The sequence below is a fragment of the Rhea pennata genome, chromosome 12, assembly GCF_028389875.1.
Source record: "Rhea pennata isolate bPtePen1 chromosome 12, bPtePen1.pri, whole genome shotgun sequence".
Taxonomy (NCBI): Eukaryota; Metazoa; Chordata; class Aves; order Rheiformes; family Rheidae; genus Rhea; species Rhea pennata.
The window spans coordinates 2238799-2259743 of NC_084674.1; the positions used below are offsets into that span (position 1 = coordinate 2238799).

The 20945-nt window shown below is 39.6% G+C and overlaps 1 protein-coding gene across 1 annotated transcript in view; it reads right to left on the reverse strand.

The window, feature by feature from the left end:
* Positions 1 to 20945, reverse strand: part of ITPR1 (inositol 1,4,5-trisphosphate receptor type 1) — a 188199-nt gene that overhangs the window by 30906 nt on the left and 136348 nt on the right. Inside the window, exons 42-50 of the mRNA XM_062585659.1 lie at positions 18449 to 18629; positions 17556 to 17809; positions 10508 to 10708; positions 8403 to 8513; positions 6911 to 7006; positions 6211 to 6333; positions 5182 to 5286; positions 4173 to 4365; positions 96 to 218 (exon numbers count right to left, since the gene is read on the reverse strand). Coding sequence (XP_062441643.1) covers positions 96 to 218; positions 4173 to 4365; positions 5182 to 5286; positions 6211 to 6333; positions 6911 to 7006; positions 8403 to 8513; positions 10508 to 10708; positions 17556 to 17809; positions 18449 to 18629 — 1387 coding nt within the window. The remainder of the gene's footprint in view (positions 1 to 95; positions 219 to 4172; positions 4366 to 5181; positions 5287 to 6210; positions 6334 to 6910; positions 7007 to 8402; positions 8514 to 10507; positions 10709 to 17555; positions 17810 to 18448; positions 18630 to 20945) is intronic.

A 20945-nucleotide genomic window follows, 5' to 3' on the forward strand; every position in this document is an offset into this window, starting at 1 on the left:
GAAGTTAACAGGGCTGCACAGACAAGTGGGGGACAGAATTTGGCCCATCAAATCTTATTTGTTCACATATTTTTTTTCATGTTAAATACTGATACCTCCTCGAATTCCTTTGAATGGATAGAAAAATGCTACAAGTAGGTTCATAAGGACAGCCAGATTAAAGGAAATACTGCTCCAGAAGGACATGTTGCGAGCACACCAATACAGGAAAGGTTGAGCTGCAAAAGAAAAAAAACGTAATACTTTTTAAAGGAGAATTTCAAAAAATCCAAGACTACAAAAAATTTATCTCCACCAAAACTCAGTTTATTTTCAGTTACTCAGAGCACAATATCAACAGCAGTAATAATCATTGCCTATGCTGAAATCTGATTATCCTTTATTCTTTAGGGTATTTCCAGTTTCCTGGATAGGGCTTTACAGCAAAGGACCAACGTTAAAAGGGAAAGCATTTGCAAACATGAATCAATTTAGCAGCAGCATGAGAATGAGTTCAGAAATCCTAGAGGTCATGGACTTCATATTTTCCCTCATAATGTACTTTGTACTCACAAAATCAGAGTTACACCAAAAACGATTAGTAAGAATAAAATTTTTACGCAGTAGCACAGGTGAGATTCAGCACCATCCCTCCTAGCCATGCTGCTACTGCTGCTACCAGCAGCTCACCTGCATTAGATGTTTACCCATCTTCAAGCTGTCTTTCCACTGCAGCCAGACAGGAAAAACAGTGTGCGCTATGTGGGCTCCTGGGACACAAAATTCAGCATAGCAATGTAACAATAAAGCTAAAATGTTTAAGACTGGCTGCTGAACACATAAGACAGGTTTACTTCAAGCTGATAATAGACTAGAATATCCCAAGATGATAACCTAGCTCAAAGCTCAGGTGTGACTGTCCTCTGTACTGTAGGTAAAGGGCATAAACATATGCAGAACTAAAGCTAAACAGCAGCATATTTTAAATTCCAAAAGCTACAAACAAATACTTTTAAAAGTGAGTCCTAATTTTAATAATCTCTGTAGCTAGAATCAAGAGGTCCACAAAGCAAGAAGATTCATTTTCTGAAGCTGTCATGGACCAGGAGATGAAAAGGACAGCTAAACAGCTGCCTTATGGTAACTGCATCTGCATCAAATTAAAATCCCCCAGAATTTAACTCCTGCAGGCTTACTGTATGGCAGATTGTGTATCACAGAAGTCTACAGTGGTTAAACATCTATTTCACGTGTTTTCAATGAAGGGAAAGAGAACTAAGGCTTTTCCCATTTGGAAGGGCGGTACACATGTACAAATGTCAGGGCAAAGGAGAAAGAGCTCACTGCAAAGTTTAGGGAAAAAATTGAAATGCAAACTCTGGGCCTGAAGAGTAAATTAATGAATGCAGCAATTCTGAATCTCATATTAGCCACCACTTCTCTTCAGTAAATCTTCTCTTCTAGCTTCCTAAGCCAAAAAAAAAAAAAAAAAAAAAAAAAAAAAAAAAAAAAAAAAATCACACGAGTCAGTGCCTCATTATACTGACTTTACATGCACATAAAAGGCAAATGCACTGAACAGTTGAATGCAAAGGAAAGGAATAGAAAAAGGGGCCTAGTTACTGTAAAAATTAAGTTTGATTGCACCTAGCTATTCAGGCATCTCTTAAGCCTCACTAAAATGAGATGTAGCAATGTTTGGAATATAAGATGCATTGTTTTTCATATTTTTTCTCATCTCAATTTTGTTTCATCTGAAAGAATCTGCAAGTCAGTTGAATCCATCTGTATGAAGTACCTATGTAAAGTTCCAGATTTTACTTTAAACCTTTATTTGGTGTAGGCACAGGCTATCTGCCACGTGCAGCATTTTTGCCTAGTTTTGGAAGACTCACTTGAATATTTAACTGAGACTTTGGGAGACCTATGGTGTTCATATTATAAGCTAGCTCCATGAGCTTAAGGGGGAGAAATACATGGTTCCTTACAGACATTGAAAAGAAAAGTTAAGCTGTACCACAATAAGCACAAGCAATATATACCCTTTATGGCTCAGAACAACAAACCTATATTTAAGACGTGAGAAACAATTGTATTAAAAGGTGTAACAAGACCAGAATATTAGAAGACAGATTAAATCTTTTCCTGCAATAGGAAAATCTTTCCTATAATTTTGATGAAAAAATCTAGGTCTTTTAAATAAAATTATTCTTTACTTCTGTCTAACAATTTTGATCTATTTGTAGTTTGTTTTTAATTATGGCTGTTCTCACAAATTGCTCTGGGATAGCCTCGAAGACAATTAAAATAACTCTGAAGTCCAGACATAACAAAACCTAACAGAATGTATGGATGCTGTCAAATAAAAAGTTACTCACTTGTTTAAATGTTTTATTTTCCCATATCTCCTGTACAGTTCTTAGAAGTCAAGTTAGAAAACAGCTTACCAGGGATTTTGAGGCTGTCAAAAGTACCAACTCATTGTTAAGTCGAAATAGCTCCACTCTATTTAGTATTCAGATGCATCAAAAATATTTCAATAGAGTTGATTATGTTTCAGACTACTCTACCTGTAGTTGAGTTTCATCATTTTAAACAATAGGTTTCCAATTTGCTTTTGTCTGTAAAAAGTTCTGTTAAAGTACGTGTGTGTGTGTGTGTGTGTGTGTGTGTACACACACACACCCCCCACAACAATCAGAAGCAAATACTGAGTTTCCATGAGCCCTCTCTGTTCCCCAGTGTGAGACAGCTGGTCAGCTCCAGCATGAACTGCACAGATACATCTGAACCAGGAACTGGAGAGAGTTCAGACTCATCACAGAGTGTACAGCAAAAGGGCAAGTCGCAACAGTCACCCAAGAAAAAGAGCTTTTCACAATGAGAGGGATTAAGCCCTGTAAAAGGTGCTCAGGACACTTTTTTGTCAGTCAAAAGCTGACTGGGCAAAGCCCTGAGCAACCTGACCTAACCGATGGTTGGACTAGATGACCTTTGGAGGCCCCATCTAACCTAGTATGTTTCCAGGATACACAATGATGCCTGACTACCAATGTGATCCATGTCAAACAGCAAACTCCCGCTACCTTATCGTTTAAATTGTGTGCATGTGTCTGGCTCTGCAGGCAGTTTTTGGGTTGACAACAGCACACAGTTGTACCGCAGAAGTCCACTGCCTGCTCAACCGCACGCTTGCTTTAGGAGGGAGTTCTGGACCCACCCAAGCTCTTGTGCTAATAACTAGAGTTTAGCTGACTCCAGCATGGGGAACAGCAGTAGTATCAGATAGCAGATGTTGACTTGAGCAGGAAATAGCTGCTTTATCTCTGACATTTCAGAGGGTCACTGTTAGTAAATTCTAACCGCTCCTCGCTGTCCACTGAAGCTGAGCCTCATGTGCAACATTTCTGTTTCAGTGAAATCAGAAATATTCTTTAAAAGATAATCTTAAGCAAATTAGACAGAAAGCTTACTAGGGGGAGTGATGGCACTGCGTGGAGTAAAAAATAAAAGTTCTCTTAACTGCCAAGGAGAACCTCAGAGGAAAAAAGCAGGAAAATCAGTTATTGAAAAAAGTATACTATAAGATATTTTAGCATTATAGGACTGGAAAGGGATTAATTAGCATGTTTTATGGTCCATTTCTTGCCCAAAGGCAGACCAACTCTGCTTTTGCTATCACTGACAAGCTGTTCAACCTGTTCTTAAAGACCTCCATTGCTGAGATACCATACGTTCCCCATGGGCAGCCCACATCAGTGCTGCATTATCTCACCTTGTTCTTTCTTGCAATTAAGGTAACTGCTTCTTATGCTCAGCACAGGAAAGGAGAACTGACTGCTATTTTCTTTAGTTTTGTCCTTTCCATTTCTCTCTGCCACCTTCTCATTGAAGTTACGCCACCACAAATTAGTTCCTTCCTTTTGGATCTTAAAAAAGATGACCTGCGATCTTCCTTACTTTTCCCCACCCTGGATTTCCTCCAGTTAGTCCATATTGTTCTAACATTAAGCTTGATTTCCTTGCCACATAATACCATTGTGCAGAGGAGCAGACTCTTTCAAACAGTCATCAAGGTTGCAGCCACACTGGGGAACCATCTGCTATCAAGTCAATGTTTCAAACTTTGAAAACCTGACCTAAGCACTCTGCTGGTAACATTTCACACAATGACACTGGCAACAGCAACTTACCTCGCAATTTCTTCTGCCAGTTCATCTCATTAAAGAGGTCTTCCGATTTCATGAAAAAATCATTGATCTTACTGCCTTGTTCATCTCTCTCTGTAGTGTAATATATCCGCAGCTTGGACTCCTTGGTGAGAAATTCACATATATTGGGTACAGGGAAGACTATTTGCTCCATTGTACGGTCTGACCTGACAATCTGAACAATAGTCTTATTAGAGTTTTTATTGAGATTTAGATGTTTTTATTTCTTGGGGTTTTTTCCCTCCTTTAAAAACAGCTACATGTAGAAATTCAGACACATTTCTGTAACAGCAGCTTGATGCACACTTCAGTTAATCTACCTTTCAAAGTAAGTCTACATTTAGTCCCAAGAGTGATAGTATCTATGCTGCGGTCTTACTCTGGTAATACTGTTCTTAGCTAGGATTTCCAAAGGGTCCAATCAAATCCTGCACCAAATCTGCTTTGAATTCCAGAGCAATCCAGTCACCCAGCTTGAGAATCTTAGCTTATAACCTTTTTGCCATGCTTACTGCATAGGTTAAAAATTTTTTTTATTCATCTTGCTTATTAGAAAATTTTCATGTTTGTGTGTGTTTTACTTTAAAAAGCATCTGTGCTTTTTAACTGTGTGACAGGCCAAACTCTCATTTAAACAAAGAATGGCAAAAGATATTGCTAACTTCACAGATTCAACTATAGCACTGGCCAAAAGGAACATGCAAGTGAAGGTATACTTCTTTCTGCCAATAGAGTTCTAGTTAATTCCATCTTAAAGCCTACACAAGACAGATCAAAAATAGTCCCCCCCACCTAGAATCTGTCAAAAAAATAAAAATATATGTACGTTCTTATGTCAAAGATGGCAGTCCACACATAGGTAGTCAGTTCAATTAAAATATCACATATAATGTAACTGTTGTTTAATTACACAGTTTTTCTTCCGAACTACTCTTTCCACAGAAGATGGTTTGCCCCCACATATCTCCCAGCAGTCGCAGTTTTTCTTTACCTCAATCTGTGCCGTGTGCTTGGCATAGAACTCCAGAGCCTCATCTCCCTCTATCTGACCTCCAGGCTTCAGCATGTTCTGTAGCTCTTTGTTATGACGAGCCAACTAAAATAAAGGAATGCAAAAGGAGTGGGAGACACCAGATGTCTCTCTATGATATTAAATATCTGATTTTTGGCATAGAAAAAGAAATAGTACACAGTCAGCTACTAAGAAAGGGCAAAGTTGACAGAAGGTTTGTTCTACTCCAACCAGACACCCTGTAGTTCTATTTTGGGAGCAGGTCAGAATGATTCAAATATGTATTTTTTTAATATTCATGTTGTTACTCTTCTCTTACTCAATCTCTCCCTACCACCCTTTGCCTGACTTGGGAAAGTTTTGAAGATTCACATGAAGTCTACCCCTCTATATCCAATCCAACTCAAAAGCGCACCAATCACTCAAGTATCTAAGTGGGGATGGAAGAGAAACTTTGCCTCAGTTGAAAAGCAGAGGTACAGAGCACTGCTCCAAAAAGATGCCCTCAGATACTTCAAATTCATTTTACAGCATGTTTTTTCTTCTCAAATGCAAAAGGAACAAGGAGCCTCTAATAGATTGATATATGTAGCACCAAATATTAACGTATTAAGTAGACTTTTTCAAAAAAAAAGCTTTGTTTTTTATCTTTCAAACACCAACTTGTACCAATAGAACAAATCCAACTAGTGTTAAGTGACCTTTGGATACAGCTGAAAAATAGATTGCTTTTCAGAACGGCCAAGACCCTGAATTGCGTGTCTGCAGAAACTTAGTCAGGAGACTGCCTGCTTTGCATTACAAAAGAAAAATCTAAGTCTTATTCATATTAAAGAATCAAAAAAGAAGATTTTGTAAAGACTGGAATTTACTCTTATAAAAAGAGAACATGTACTGAGTTTGCTTCAGAAGTGAACAATTAAAATAACTGTCACTAAAAAGCACATCTTTTGCTATTCACAATTTGTGATACTTGCTGCTATAAAAGCTGCAAGTGACCATCACTACCTGGTGAGCTAGTATATAAATATTGTGTCCCACGTTCCTTGGAGATGCCGCAAGATCTTCTCCATTCTCTCCATCCTCAAATTCCACTTCACCTTGTAGGTATGCCTTCTTTATCACTTCCACCTAGAAATACAGGCACAGGCAAATGAAGTGACAGCTGCAGTTTGAGGGCTAACACCTGCAAAGGACAGTATATATTTGGTACTCCTACAGAGGTCAAAGGGAGCTGAGCATTCGCATTCAAGAGGAAGGTCAACAGACTTCTAAATATCCAAGATAAAATAGGAGACTTGAACTCAGTAATTTCAGCTCAGTTCGTACACACAAGAAACTAAACTTTGTTCCCCTTTAAGTAATATGCTCTGGGCCGTACTTGGGGTATGCTGTGTTACATTCTGATGCTTGGCCCCTGCTGTAACTATGCACAGTGAGACAAGCTGACAGGGTTTCAGCCGAACTCTGAATGTTCTGTTTGTGTTTCCAGCAGTTAATACGTTAACCAGATAGCCAAAAGACATTGCGTTCAGTCAAATCCTTGACAGCTCCTCCAGTTAGTAGCGATCCATGCACAAACCCTTTGAGCGCAGAGCTCCCGGCCCAGGTCTAGGGCTTGACAGCGTGCTCTGTCCTCGACTGTAACAACTGCCTGTTGCCTTGCTGTAGCAAAGTTGGGCAGCCAGAGCTTGAGGAAGGGACTCACCAGCTCTTTCGGCCTCATGTTATATAGGATCCTCTCTGCATTCTCGCTGTCATGCCTGCTTTCCATGATCGCCAGCAGCAATTTTGAAGCATTGTTCTGGCAGAAGGGAAAAAATACCAGTTGCTGCTGAGAAGTAAAGGCAGTACATACCCAGCTGCAGCCCTAAAACACTCGCTGCCTATAAGGGTTCAAGGCATCTGGTTTCTAGGAACATAAGCAGCAAGTCAGAGGCACCCCAGCTACAAATACTGCAGGACTCCTGCTGCCCTCCCATCTGTATCCAGAATTTTTTTTTAATATATATATATATATATACACACACACATATTTATTTTGTATGTGTGTATACATACACACACATATATATATATATATATATATATATACACACACACAAAAATATGTATGTATAAAAATCAGTTTACTTCCCAAACTCTAGTTATTAGGGGACAGATTAACCCAAGTTAAGCTTTAGATTCCTAAAACACTGAGGTTTCAAGCTTGTGCAAATTATTTTCTGTTTTAAAGACGCTGCAACATTACTAGAAGCTTTCAGCTCCAAAATGGTGCAGGTCAGCTTTACTCAAGATGCTGTTGATTGAATCAAAGGACAGCCAAGGCTGAAGACACAGAAATGCTTCACTGCTTTTAACTGAAAATTACTCTGCGACTTGTTCATGCCAAGAAACAGAGGGAGGAAATGGGAAACTACCACAAGGCACCAGACTACTTTAATATGAACAATTAAGATTAAAATCCATCATAACTGACAATAAAAACCAATAAAAGTATTTAATTTTGAAGTATAATGCTAATTGAGTCTAAAAGCATTTTTTTTATTTCGAATAATAAAAAAAACCCACACTACCCATAATAATAGTGTGAGTCGGCAATGGAAAACAACTAGACATTGCATTGTAAGAAAGGGACAATAAGAAAGACAGGAAATATTTCTTAACTATATGATGAAAATGGAGTACTCTGACTACAGCTGTTACAGGACAATATGTTAGCGTATTCTGAAATCAATACAAGGGCTAATTATTTCAGCATTAATATGAACAGCCCTAAATAAAGTTGTGACGACTAAACATCAACATCACTTAACAGTAATAGAGCATTAGTTAACTAGAGATAGCACAAGAAATTTTATTTCCATTGTTGTATGTAAGAGTTCATCTGACAATAGAGAATTTTTCATTGGATTTAGATTTTTAACAGGGGAATTAGAACTACTCAGCGTATCTTGACTGCCTGCAAGCCCCCCATACACCTGAAAGCTGCTGATTCCACATTAGATGCTGCCCTATCAGTTAAAAGATAGAATACCTGAGACAAACAGTCTTTGGGCCCTGCCTTCAGCTCTCTGATGCATGTAATTTTTTGGCACTTCTGAATATTGGGATATAATAAAAATCTTTATTGCTATTTAAAACAATAAAATTATGCTTCATCTTACTGTTAATGTAAATTGCATAAAATATTCACTTGCCTTCAGTTCTAACACAAGGTCCATCCTCTTCTTTCCCAAAGGGTTGATGTCATTGAGAATTAATGCTGTGATTATGTCAATACCATTGGATTCATGAGTAGCAATGCAGTTCTGTCCAAAGAAAATTCATCACAACTTCACTAATTGTTTACACTGTATACGCAGCCTAGTCTAGCAATCCCGCCAGAACAGAAAAGTCACCTCTTTTTTGTCACCTCATAAGCCGTCTGAGATGGATAACTGAACAGAAAACTCTACTGAGTGGAAGAACAAGAGATTAAAACATTTTGTTTCAAGCTTTTCCTACAATCAACCAATGGCATGTCCTACTGAAACCACCCAGACTCAGAAAGCAAAAAGCAATGAAGCTGATAAATGAAGCATTTTCATGCGAAAGGGTTTAGGCTGAACATGTAGCTAAGGAAGAATTTTTTTTCCAAGATTAGTAAGAGTTTCCTTTACTTCAGATGTGCCAATCAGCACCAACTTTGGTGCCCTCTAACCAAAGCGTGCACTTCCACAACCTTCTTGCTTACTCTTTAGTTTTGCTTTTATAATGGCATATAATTAATGCCCTTCATTTAAGGGTCGTTATTCCACCTAATCTGGATGCACTGAAGAGATACACTTCCTGTTACGATAAACTGTCACGTACACTTTCATGCATGTTCTTATGTAGGTCTGATTTCATCTTAGCATTTGGTCATTCCCACTATGCTTTGTTTAGCTTTACTGTAAATACGCTTGAATACAAAGAGAAGATACTTCAAAATACAGATTTTCTTGAAGACTTTTTGAAAAGTCATATTCCAATCTTTTTATACCAAATTTCAATCTGAATAGGATGCAAATGAGAAGAATAAGTAGACATCTCCCATTGCAACTCCTGAAGCTTGCTTGTTAAATAGGTTGCATCCATAGGAAGATGTGACTATCAGATCAGGCCAGCATAATGCGAAGTATTTTCTAAAATACATATTGAGCACTTATTTGCTTAGTCAATGCCATAGAGCAGCCAGAATTTGGAAAATTATTTTGAAGTAGCTATTTATTTAGCATGGTTTATTCTAGACTTCTACTCTTTAGATGTCACTCCACTGAAGCCATAGCATGAATCTCATTTCAGTCAAAAGCAGATGAACAGGCCTGATTTATTGGTGGCATTATTCTAAAACATGGCTGCACTGTATGTGAGGATATGGTGGAAAAGAAAAGCCAAGCAGTGCAGCTGCTGCTGCCCTATGATCTTCCCTGTTGGGACAAACTGTAATCCTTGAGCAGCTACAAGTTTCTGCTTGTGCAAACAAAAAAATTCCATATTCGTTCCTTTTTTTTTTTTTTTTTTTTTTTTTTTTTAAACTTTAGAGGCACAGACCAGATGAACATTAGCCTTGGGTCAGTAACTGCTTTATCTGATAGCATTATTACCATTATTCAGTTACATCTTCCCTGTAACGTGATAATTTAAACTGCCATGCTTGCTTTAAAACAGTTATCCCTGCTTGTAGTATAACATATTGACGATAGCAAATATGGTTTCAGGAGAAGCTGGACCCTCTCAGTCCTTGCCAGCATGCAGTCTGTGCATGCTCAGGGCCAGCACCGCATCCTCCCCAGCACTGCCAGTGTGTACATGCTGCGCAAGCGCAAGAATCATCAACAGCAACCCACAAGACTAAGCCTGAAAATAACCTCAAACCCCCTACGGTTATCACCTTCATTAAAGAAACTATAGAGCTCAAGCTTCTTCCATTGGGCTAGGTGGCCCCATTTCTGGCCTCATTTACAACTGGCAATGGAGTGTTGTTTCAGCAATGTTTTTGCTATAAAGAATTTTTTTTAAGTATAAAAACTGCCCACTCTCTGTCAAGTCTAGTAGGACAACATAAATCCTAGCAGAGCAACATCTATCGATATTTTCAATGGCTTCATTCCTTGGAAGGGCCCAAGAAAAAAGTTGATTCTTTGGGTTTCATAAAGGTTAAAAAAAAAAATTGTCAGGCAAGTAAAGGAAGCAGCCATCATAAAGCAAAAGCCACGCTCCACAGATCACACTGCAGGCAGATGGAGAAAGGCTGCTTCTTCCTTGGCTACCAACACGTTACCTGGTTTTCGTGGCAAGGCCCCTGACAGTACTCAGTCAAACTTTCCAGCGTCTGGTTGATCAGTGCCACGTTTTTCTCATTTATATACAGGCCAAGAAGTCCAAGTCCACCAGTTGTGCTTCCACAGATACAGTCCAGAAACTGCAGTGTCTCACACACCAAATTGTAGTTTGTCTTGTTGTTCTGGCAGCGTAGGAAATTCTGCAGTGCCAGTGTGAAAGCAGAGGGCAAGGGAGCAGAGGAAAAAAAGCACAAAAATTGATGTTTGGAGCATAATCCTTTATTAAGTCCATCTACCTAGGATTTCACTGCATTGTAATATTGCTGCTAATTTGACTGGAGCTTGATCACAAGAAGCCTGGCACAGCCAATTTAAGACTTTCCCAGGGCTTGCTTTCAATGCACTGCTTTTTCGAGCAGCTTGTTGGCTTTAAATTTGATAGAAAACAACAAGTAATATACAAAATACATCCATTAGAGCACTAAGAACGAACAGAGCAGGCAATGCACTATATTCTCAAGATCAAAAAGCTCTAAGCCTGGCAGCTCCCCTTCTAATCCTACCAGCTACACTTCACTATTAACAACCACTGAAGACTCTCCTATTGAGATCTCTTCCAAGATAGAAAAAGCAGTTCCCTGACTTTGATTTCACAGTAGTACTACATGCTTAAGGGGCAAGGAGGTACCTGACTGTGTGACTCTGAGAAAGGCATCCTTAAATGCAATTCTCTATTGCATTTCTTTCCACATAATTACTGTAATCCCTGCTTGAAGCTGCTGATTAGCTGCAGTTCTACTGAAATACTAGATTTATCAGTATGGATTAAATGTTTCCTCTCTCGTATTCAAAAAAAGAAAAACAAAAACACAAACAAAAAACATCCTAAGGAAGGACAACTAATGAAAAACAATTTTCTAGCAACTCAGATGCTATTTGCTGGTATGCTCCCAGCAATGGAATAGACACCATCGCTTTCTTTTCCTAGAAGCTTCAGCAGGATAACTCCTATCTAGCTCAATTCTAGCTGGTTACAAAACACTTCACTTTAAAGGTGAAAAAAAAAATCGCAGAGGAACAAAATGTATGGGACTTTGGAAGCAGCAAGGTCTTTTCCACACGCCTGCAGAGGAGTGCTGTTAACTGATTGCCTCTAATGCTTGCGTCAGACTAGTAAGTCTTTTAAGGCAAACAGACTGAGAAATTGCCAGATTCAATTGAAGGCTAGGCTAAAAAAGGAAAATGCTGTCTATGAATGCAGACTAAAGGTGACAGTGATTCAGCACATTTAAACTGATTGCTTGTTTAATATCCTGACTTTTGATTAACTTGTCAGAACATAGAAAGGTTAATGCTACACAGATCAGAGCTCTTCCCTTCCCTCCAGGAAAAGAGCAAAAATAACGGCTAATACTAAAAGCTATGAAACAAAATGTTGCCCTGCCAAGAAACTCTCTGTGGTAAGGCTTTTACTCTGACAATAGCTAGGTTTATACCAGCCTCAGCTTGTTGATCCAAAGTCAACGAAAACAAATGAAAGAGAAAGAACAAGGTACAGAAGGTAAGAGGGCAACGTTAGAGCGCTAACGTTAACATAAGTGGAAGGGAAAAAAAATGCAGCAAACAAGACTCCACTTGACAAAGCGTCCAAGGAAACCTCAGCCAACACAGGCTGGGCTCTCCATTTTATCATACTCCAGACCATCCCAGAGGCTAGAAAGTGGGAACACAACTGCTCTGTTACTGAAAGTGACAGCTGAAAACTTTCGGTGGGGAAGAATCGGAACCACCTTCCCCCAAACTCTGCATTTAGAATAAAGAGTCAGAGCCACAGGCTCAGGTAGAGCATCCAGCAAAACACGCAGCTTGTGGGATCTGGGGGGAAAGGGCAGAGGACCCCATTCATACCACCTTACCTCATCCTGTACGCTGAGGTAAGGGAAAGTGTCCAGAAAGTTGGATTGTTTCTAGAGAGTTGGGTTCTATTAAAAAGCAAAGTGGGATGACCCAGTGGTAAACCCAAAGCTGAGACTAAAATGGCTCTTGCAACATCATGCCCACCCCCAGACACGGAGCACGCTGATGGCCAGGAGGGGAACTCAGCAGCAGCATACCGTTTGCTCCATCTTTCACATCCAACCACAAAATAGACTTCAAAATTTTAAATAGGCCTAACATTTCATTGCAGATTGATCCAGGGTAGATCTGGATCTTCGGATGACTTCACATTACCATACAATTTTGGACAGCAGTCCTCCCTATTTCTAGGATACCTGCCTGTGTAACTGTACAGCATATAGTTACGCTTGCAAAGACAGAAAGCAGATCATCTACGGCAGTATCTGCAGCCAGTTCTTACTGCCTTAACAGTGTATCACGGTGTTGGAGGCCTTCCTTCTCAGCACACCACTGAAAGCTGAGTATCCATTAGATAAAATGTAATGAGTAAAAATAAAACCAGCTACGTTCAGAACACTAGCTCACTTTCTTCAAGACAAGACAAACACAGAATCCTCGGAAGAAAAGGCTCTGAGACCTGCTTGGATAATTCCCCAAAAAGCCTAAGTGTTTTCATTGGACAAAGTCTTTGTTTTAACAGAAATCTGATCCCTAATTGGAAAAAAAAAAAAAAAAAAAAAAGATTATAAAGGAAGAAAAACAAGAAGTAGATTTTTCTTTACTAGCAATCAAGTACAGCTGATTTTTCCCACTGAGTACTGGCTCTTTCTTCAGTCTTAAAAAGTTAGTTCTCACATATGCCTCTTGCCTAGAACATTGCTAGGCAAAACCAGCTCATTATCTGCATGCAGTAGTAATGTCCCATTAGCTAAATTATCAGATAGTTACCCTGTCTCCAGAGATCAGGAATAAAGGAGACAGTACAACAAACGTTAAAAGTTCTGTCAATTTGTACAACAAAAGCAACACTTAATCTACAGACTTATACCTTTACTCTGAACATGGCTGTCTGGCACATTACTACAGTATTTAATCTCAGTAATAACAACTCACTTCATAAGAAAAAACAGAATACTTTTTCCCTTCAAGATGAGATTTCTAAACCTAACATTGAAGCTGTACGTTTAAATGTCACTGTGTGGAAAGGTTGGTCTTCAGCATATATACAGGCAAGGACTGCAGAACGACTCAACTTCTCTCTGCGAGAATCACCCTTTTCCTTTCTTTCTCACTGCACATTAAGTCCATCTCTCTGACAGCCAAATATTCCCTGGATACTTTGCTCAATTTGTCACTAGCTTCAGTTTCTGTGACTAACTCTGTAGGATACAGGAACATCCTCATTAGGGGAAGAGACAGTACAGATGAGATCGAATAAGGAAACCGATGCAACTGCAGTTAGGCCCAATCAGCTTAGCTTATAGGCAGGCTACAGCAAGTCAGAGCTATTATAACTTCCCTTTCAAGGCTTGGCTCTCATGCACAATACATGGTCAGACTTAATACAAGTTTAAGAGTATCCCAGATATCTGTGTGCTGAGAAAAACAAGAGATAATAGAAGTACTCCATAGCAACATTCAATGCTTTCAGCCTTAAGTGAGCACCAAAGCATCCTTAAGCATCCACCCATCAGTACCCGTCTTTTCACAAAAGTGAAGCTATTGTAGATTACTTTAGTCAACTCCTCCTCCAGTTTGGAGCAAGATTGGAGTAAGTTTGAGGGAGGCAGAATACTAACTGCGAAATGGGGAACAAACTGCAATTTTGTTTAGGAAAGGAACAACCAAGTGATGGAAGAAGTACAGTACAGCAACTCCATAAATCATTTCATGAAGACTTCCTCCTCATTTAGGACATATACCCTTCAACTCTTACAGTGATGACTTGTGTTTGTACAGCATCAAGCTGCTCACAACTGCTAAAAGCTTGTAAAATGCTTGGTGAAAACCTGCTGGACATAAAGTTATAACTGCACAAATTGGGTGGTGCCTATTCACTTCTAATTCAAATGTAATTCATGTAATTCTGAGAAACATACAACATCCAGAATAAGAAATGTATTACATATTCCTTTAAGTAGTGATTCCACAGCAATATTGCTAAGAAGTTAAATTATAACCTACTACCTGGTGACACAAAGATGTTGAAGCTTCAGACATACCTGCCTCCCCATCAGGTCAGGAAGAGAAAGCCAAGTGTCAAGGCAGGCAGTAACAGGATTATATTTAAAACACTATTCCTCCCACCTCTACTTTAACCTTTATCCTAAAGCAGAATGCAATTTTCTGCTGCTCAGGGAATGTAATTGTTCAGGATGGGGAACAGAACAGACCCAACTTCTGCACTTGTTTGCAGTCAATTTTGTTCCTACAGCTTTCAGTGCAGGCAAAGACAGCAGCAGCAAAGTGTGCGCGGTTTGGACTCCTGCCACATAAAACTGCTGTTCTACTCGTCTCCGACATTGCTAACGGCACGAGAACTGTTTGACAAAACAAAGATCAAATAGTTTTTGAAAAAAATTAGGAAAAAACTCAATGTACGTAACCTCCGCACCTATAAAACGTTAAAAGAATTACATGCTCATAGCACAGGAACATTAACATACAGATCTGATTTCAAATACTGCCAGCAGCAGGGCATTCAAGTTCAACGGAACTGATCTGGCAGGGCTGGAAAGCACTCAGGCAGGGTCCTACAGCTCTGCCATACAGTACAACAATACGCAATCAAGGCAATTATCCCTCCTTTACGAAGGCATCTAATAGTCTACTGTGCCTCACCAGTTCCTCGCTTACATTTGATTCTCATCCAGCAGCAATGGTTTCGCTGAACAAAAATCATGTTAATTACAGTCCATCCGTAAGCAAAAATCTTATCTCCTGTGGAGGCATGCACTAGATAAAATTACTAATGCACAAGTTTTGGACTCACTCTTTAAAAATTATATGAACACACCACAGAATATCACAGGTGGTAAGGGACCTCTAGAGACAGTCTGGTCCAATGCCTCTGCTCAAAGCAGGGTCAACTAGAGCAGGTTGCTCAGGACCAAGTTCAGTCAGGTTCTGAAAGTCTCCAAGGAAGGAGGCACTACAACCTCTCTGGCCAGTCTTTTCTTTTCTTTTTTTTTCTTTCTTTTTTTTTTTTTTTAAATACTGCTGAGTGATCAAAAACAAAAACTTATTTTTAAGTGAAACTGCCTGTTTTAGTTTGTGCCCACTGCTTCTTGTCCCATCACTGGGCACCACTGAGAAAAGTCTGGCTCTATCTTCTTTAAACCTCTTCCCCATCCCTTACCCAACAAGTTCTTTATACACACTGATAACATCTCCCCAGAGCCTCTTCTTCAGGCTGAAGAGTCCCAGCTCTCTCAGCCCCTCCTCATATGACTGGTTCCAATTCCTTAGTCATTCTTGTGACCCTTCAGAAGACTTGCTTCAGTATGTCCATGGCTCTCTTGTACTGGGGACACCTCAGTGCTGAACAGAGGGGAGGGATCATCCCCTTGACCTCCTGGCAACACTCTACCTAACCCAGCCCAGGAGGCTGTTGGCTGCCTTTGCTGTAAAGGCACATTGCTGGCTCATGGTCAACTTGGCACCCACCAGGACTTCCTGGTCTTTGGCTGCCAAGCTGCTTTCCAGCCAGTCGGCCCCCAGCCTATACTGCTGCAAGAGACTGTTCCTCCCTGTGGCCAGGACTTCGCACTTCCTGTTGTTGAACCTGGTGACATTCGTGTCGGCGCACTTCTCCAGCCCGTCAAGCTCCCTCTGAATGGCAGCACAACCACCTGCTGAACCAACCACTCCTCCCAGTTTTGTATCATCTGCAAACTAGCTGGTGGTGCTCTCTGCCTCACTGTCCAGGTCATCGATGAAGAAGTTAAACGGTACTGACCCCAGCACTGATCCCTGGGGAACACTTCACCTGCTTGTTTGAAGATAAATCCATGCTGACTGCTCCCAATCTCCTTGCATATATTTCAAAACAGTTTCCAAGATGAATTGCTCCATCATCTCCTCAGGGATTGAGGCCTGTAGTTCCTCCCAAAACCTCATTCTTGCCCTTCTTTAAGATAGGGGTGACATTTGCTCTCTTCCAGGAACATCCTCTGATTGCCACAACCTTTCAAAGATAATCGAGGGTGGTCTCTCAATGACATTGACCACTCCCTCAGCACTGTGGACGCACCCCCTCAGGTCCCATGGACTTGTGTATATTCAGCTTGATTAACTGCTCCCTAACCTGATCTTCCTCTACTGATGGTAGGTCTGCCTTGCTCCAGACTTCCCCTCTGGTCTCAGCAACCTGGTATTTCTGAAGGCCAGTCTTATCAGTAGAGACCAAGGCAGACACAGGCATTGAATACCTTGGCTTTCTCCATGTGCTTTGTCACCAGGTCCCTTGCCCCATTCAGCAGAAGGCCCACATCTTCCCTAACTTCCCTTTTGTTGCTGATGCATCTCTAGAAGCCTTTTGTTTTGCTCTTCACATCCCTCACCAGATTAACTTCAGGTGGACTTTAGCTGTCTTTATCTTGTCCATACATGCTCAAATCTGAACACATGAACAGATCCAAAATCAATATTACTTCCTCACTGAAAAGCAAGCATATGCTTAGGGTTGCCCGAGCCAAAGTCTCAACATTCTGGTTACTCTCCTGCATGGGTATTTTCTTTTTCTCTCGATAGCAGATCGATAACTTTACAGTAGGCCACTGGGTATTTTCTTTTTCTCTCGATAGCAGATTGATAACTTTACAGTAGGCCACTTGCTTACTTTATGTACGTATTTAAAAAAAAAGTCACATCAAATATTGATCCCTCCATCATTAATATAAAAAACCCCATGAACACTGGACAAGTCAACCAGCCTGTATTTCTGTATTTGTCCAGCCATGTATAAACACAGTTTACTGGAATATTTTTAAGGTCAAATAAAAAAGTCAGTTACATATTTATACATATATATATATATATATATATATATATATATATATATATAAAAGCATAGGATTAGCAAGACAGATATGATATAGTGACTGGACAAGGCTAGACTTGCACACCTGCTTAGTAGCCAGACTATACCTGCAAATCCCGATTGTGGTTTTCACAGAGTAGCTGTAAGAAACGGAGGATGGGCTGCATTATTGAAATCACTGCACTCATCTCCAAGTCATCCTTGCTCTTGTCTGCTGCAGACTGTGCTCCTTCTGCAGCTGAATAATGGTCATCAGGATCAGCTTCCCTCCGGTAAGCGTTGTAAGCTTTTCTTGTAGCTGCTGAAGCCTCTAGTAACTGATCCCGGACTTCCTCTGTGATTTGGGTCATAGGCTCTCTCACTAAAATATAGAAGAACAGATCTTCTTTTGGCAAACTGAATAAAGAGGACCAGAAAAATCTATTCATGCATTTCCCATTAAAGTTTCACACAGAGACCATAATAATAATAATAATAATAGCTATTCATCATCAATTCTTTCTGTTAAGTATGTTTAACGCAACGTGAGGGTCTCAAGCTTAGAACGCTATCACACCACTTTTTACACCTTTTATGCAAGCCATATTAAAGTTATAGATTCTAATATTAATTTGTTAGGGAACACACATCTAAGATTATTAGGAGTTTTAATAAAGGACCTGCTGTTGAAGAAAGTTAAGATTTCTCCAGTTATTGTTAGAGAAGGCACTGATCATGACCCACAGTCCAGGGTCATTACTATGAATCAGATTTGGGGAGCTTGTCAGGTTAGACAAGGTGGCTGAGTCTCATCTCAAACACTTTTCATCATTTCAATAGTACAATCTCACAAACGGATGTAGAGGGGATGAAGCTCTTGAAATCCCCAGCCAGGGCACCACTGATCTCTGAACTTTGCTCTGTGGGATCAGAGATCATAGCATTATTGCATCAACTGCAATGAGTTCAAAACAACATTTTACTCCCTTGTTACTTTAAAAAGGAAACAACTGGGGATTACCTCTTTTTCTGTTTGGTACTTCTCTGTCTGAGTCTTCATCTTTCTTTTTATTTCCTAAGTCACTTGTGTTGACTGTGACAGTAGCCTTGATTTCTTGCTGTGCCACTTTCATGCGATCATAGAAAACCTTAAAGAACTTTTCAGATTTCTTATCTTCTGTTAGTCGGCAGAAGAATGAATGCTACAAAAGGAAACAGAACAAAATATTTATCTTTATACAGAGATTTGAACATGAGATATTTCACCTTTCTGCACTGCCTGATACCCTGAAGGACTGCGAAGTTAGTAAGCTTGCAGTAAACAAACCTAGGGAAGTAGAGATTCAAGTCTTACTGTTAAGAAAGCCAAAGTATCTCAACTACATTAGCTTCCTTATTAATAACTTCCAAATATACTTTTAAAGCAGCGAATGCAATAAATCATGCTTACATGTTTACATGGCACACTTCTCACTCAACAATGGAATTAAGGTAGGTACAATGAATTATCTATAAGGTGATTGTCAGTTCAGAAATAAAACAGCATTTAGCACTAGGTTTCCACTTCTCTAGAGTGCAGCAGACTTCTTTGTAAGCCTCAACTAAATTTCTACTCTAGTATGTCTTTAGGTAACAGAAGTGCTCAAAGCCTTGACTAGTTTTGAAAAAGGTATATTAACGTTCTTCAGCCCATATGTGTACAGAGACAGAAAGTTCTTCCTAAAATTGAGGAGAATACAAATCATGTACAGGTCAAAAAGGAGCCAACACAGTGAGCTATCAGACAATTCTTGATGAAACCAATATGCTGTTACATAAATCAGGACCAAAGCTTAAACATGACTGAAGGATGAACTTGTAAGTGGGTCACCTTATGCAGAGCATTATGAAATTAGTTAGCATTCTGCAGCAGCTCACGATCCAACAGCTTTACACGATGAATAGGAATGAAGCCTGATTTATTGAAAAAACAAATTAAAAATGGGAATAGCAATATATCCTGCCTGCTTTTCTGAGAAGCAGAGTACACAGGGCCGTCTCTGCTATGCCTGCCTTTGATCACCCCAAGCAGTTGCAGTCAGAGCACCACTGAATGACTTTGAAACACTAATAAAGTTGCTGCTTTCATTTCTGACAGGGCAGGAGTGCTACTATTTAAATAAGCTGGTCAATATTCACATGAAACAACCATCCCACCTTTGCAGCACTACCTGTCCAGAGCATCTTAAGTAAACACTGAACAATTTTGTTAATTACTTTTAGTGATTAACAGAGAGGATTGAAAAGGAGAAGGATACAGCATCAGCCATAACACTTCTGCCAAGCCAGCCAGACTGATGCCTTCTCCTGACATCAATTCAGAACAGTCTATTAAGCTACTGCAGAGCAAAGTCAGGTCATTTCCAGGATTCATCTCATTTGAAGTAATTGACAATTATTGCCAATATCTGCAAATGAGTAATAGCAAGAATACCTAAGAAGTATGAACAGACATAAAAGTATGCTATATATGTAAATGATGTCTCCAAAGATTTTAAAGAAAATCATGGAGACTGTCAATGTGAAAATATGATGCAGAACTATTCTCTAATCAAAATCTTACACAGATTATTTTGAAGTCTTACACAGATCATTTACATAGACAGTATTTTTATTCTAAAACCTGGTTCTTTTAATCAACTAGAATCAACTAGAATCAATGGACAGAATACTACCCAACTACAAGCACACCCAAGAAATGCATTAACACGGTTTCCTTGAGCTGTCTGCCAAAAACCCAAACCAGCTTGGTTATTCAAACATCCAAGTCTTTGGAGGACTGTCCCTCTCCTAGGGTCAGCAAGTACAAACAGAGGTAGAGTTTATCTAAGTTGCCTCTTGACAATTTTATTTCAGCAGCACTAAATTACAAACATACTGCTAATAATATTTCACAGATAGATTAGCATAAACCATCAATTCTAGATCTATTTTCTTTGAAAAATAACACAATTTGCTTTTCAAGCTCATGATTGGTGCCATCTGACTACATATCTAAACAACCTGTACAGAAGGAGTTTCCCTGTGATGAAGCTGTAGTGAAGGAAAAGCTTTTTTCATGAACCATGTTGAAGAAATACGTCGCATGCACGCAACTGTTCCTCGCTGACAGGTTTGATTTTTGTCGTCTTTTCAAAGTCAACTGACTTTCCATTGCACTTCAGAGAAAAAAAAACAAATGGAACGAATGTTTCCAGTAAAGCATTCTTGTGCGTGCTGTGCATACATTCAATGGTTGTCACAAAATGATTGTTTCAATTTAGGTCAGAATGCCTAACACCTTCACACATATGAATCAACCACATGCCAGCTATCAAAGCCGCTATTTTAAGAGGTGTGATTTTGCAAGTTGCACTTGAGCAGGTAATAGGTGGTGATAATTATGACAGAAATTCTAAAATTTATTTACAGATACAGTCTCAAAACCAAAACTGGAAAAAGCTCCTTTTTTAAAATGGAACTAGAGCACCCGTTCTAGA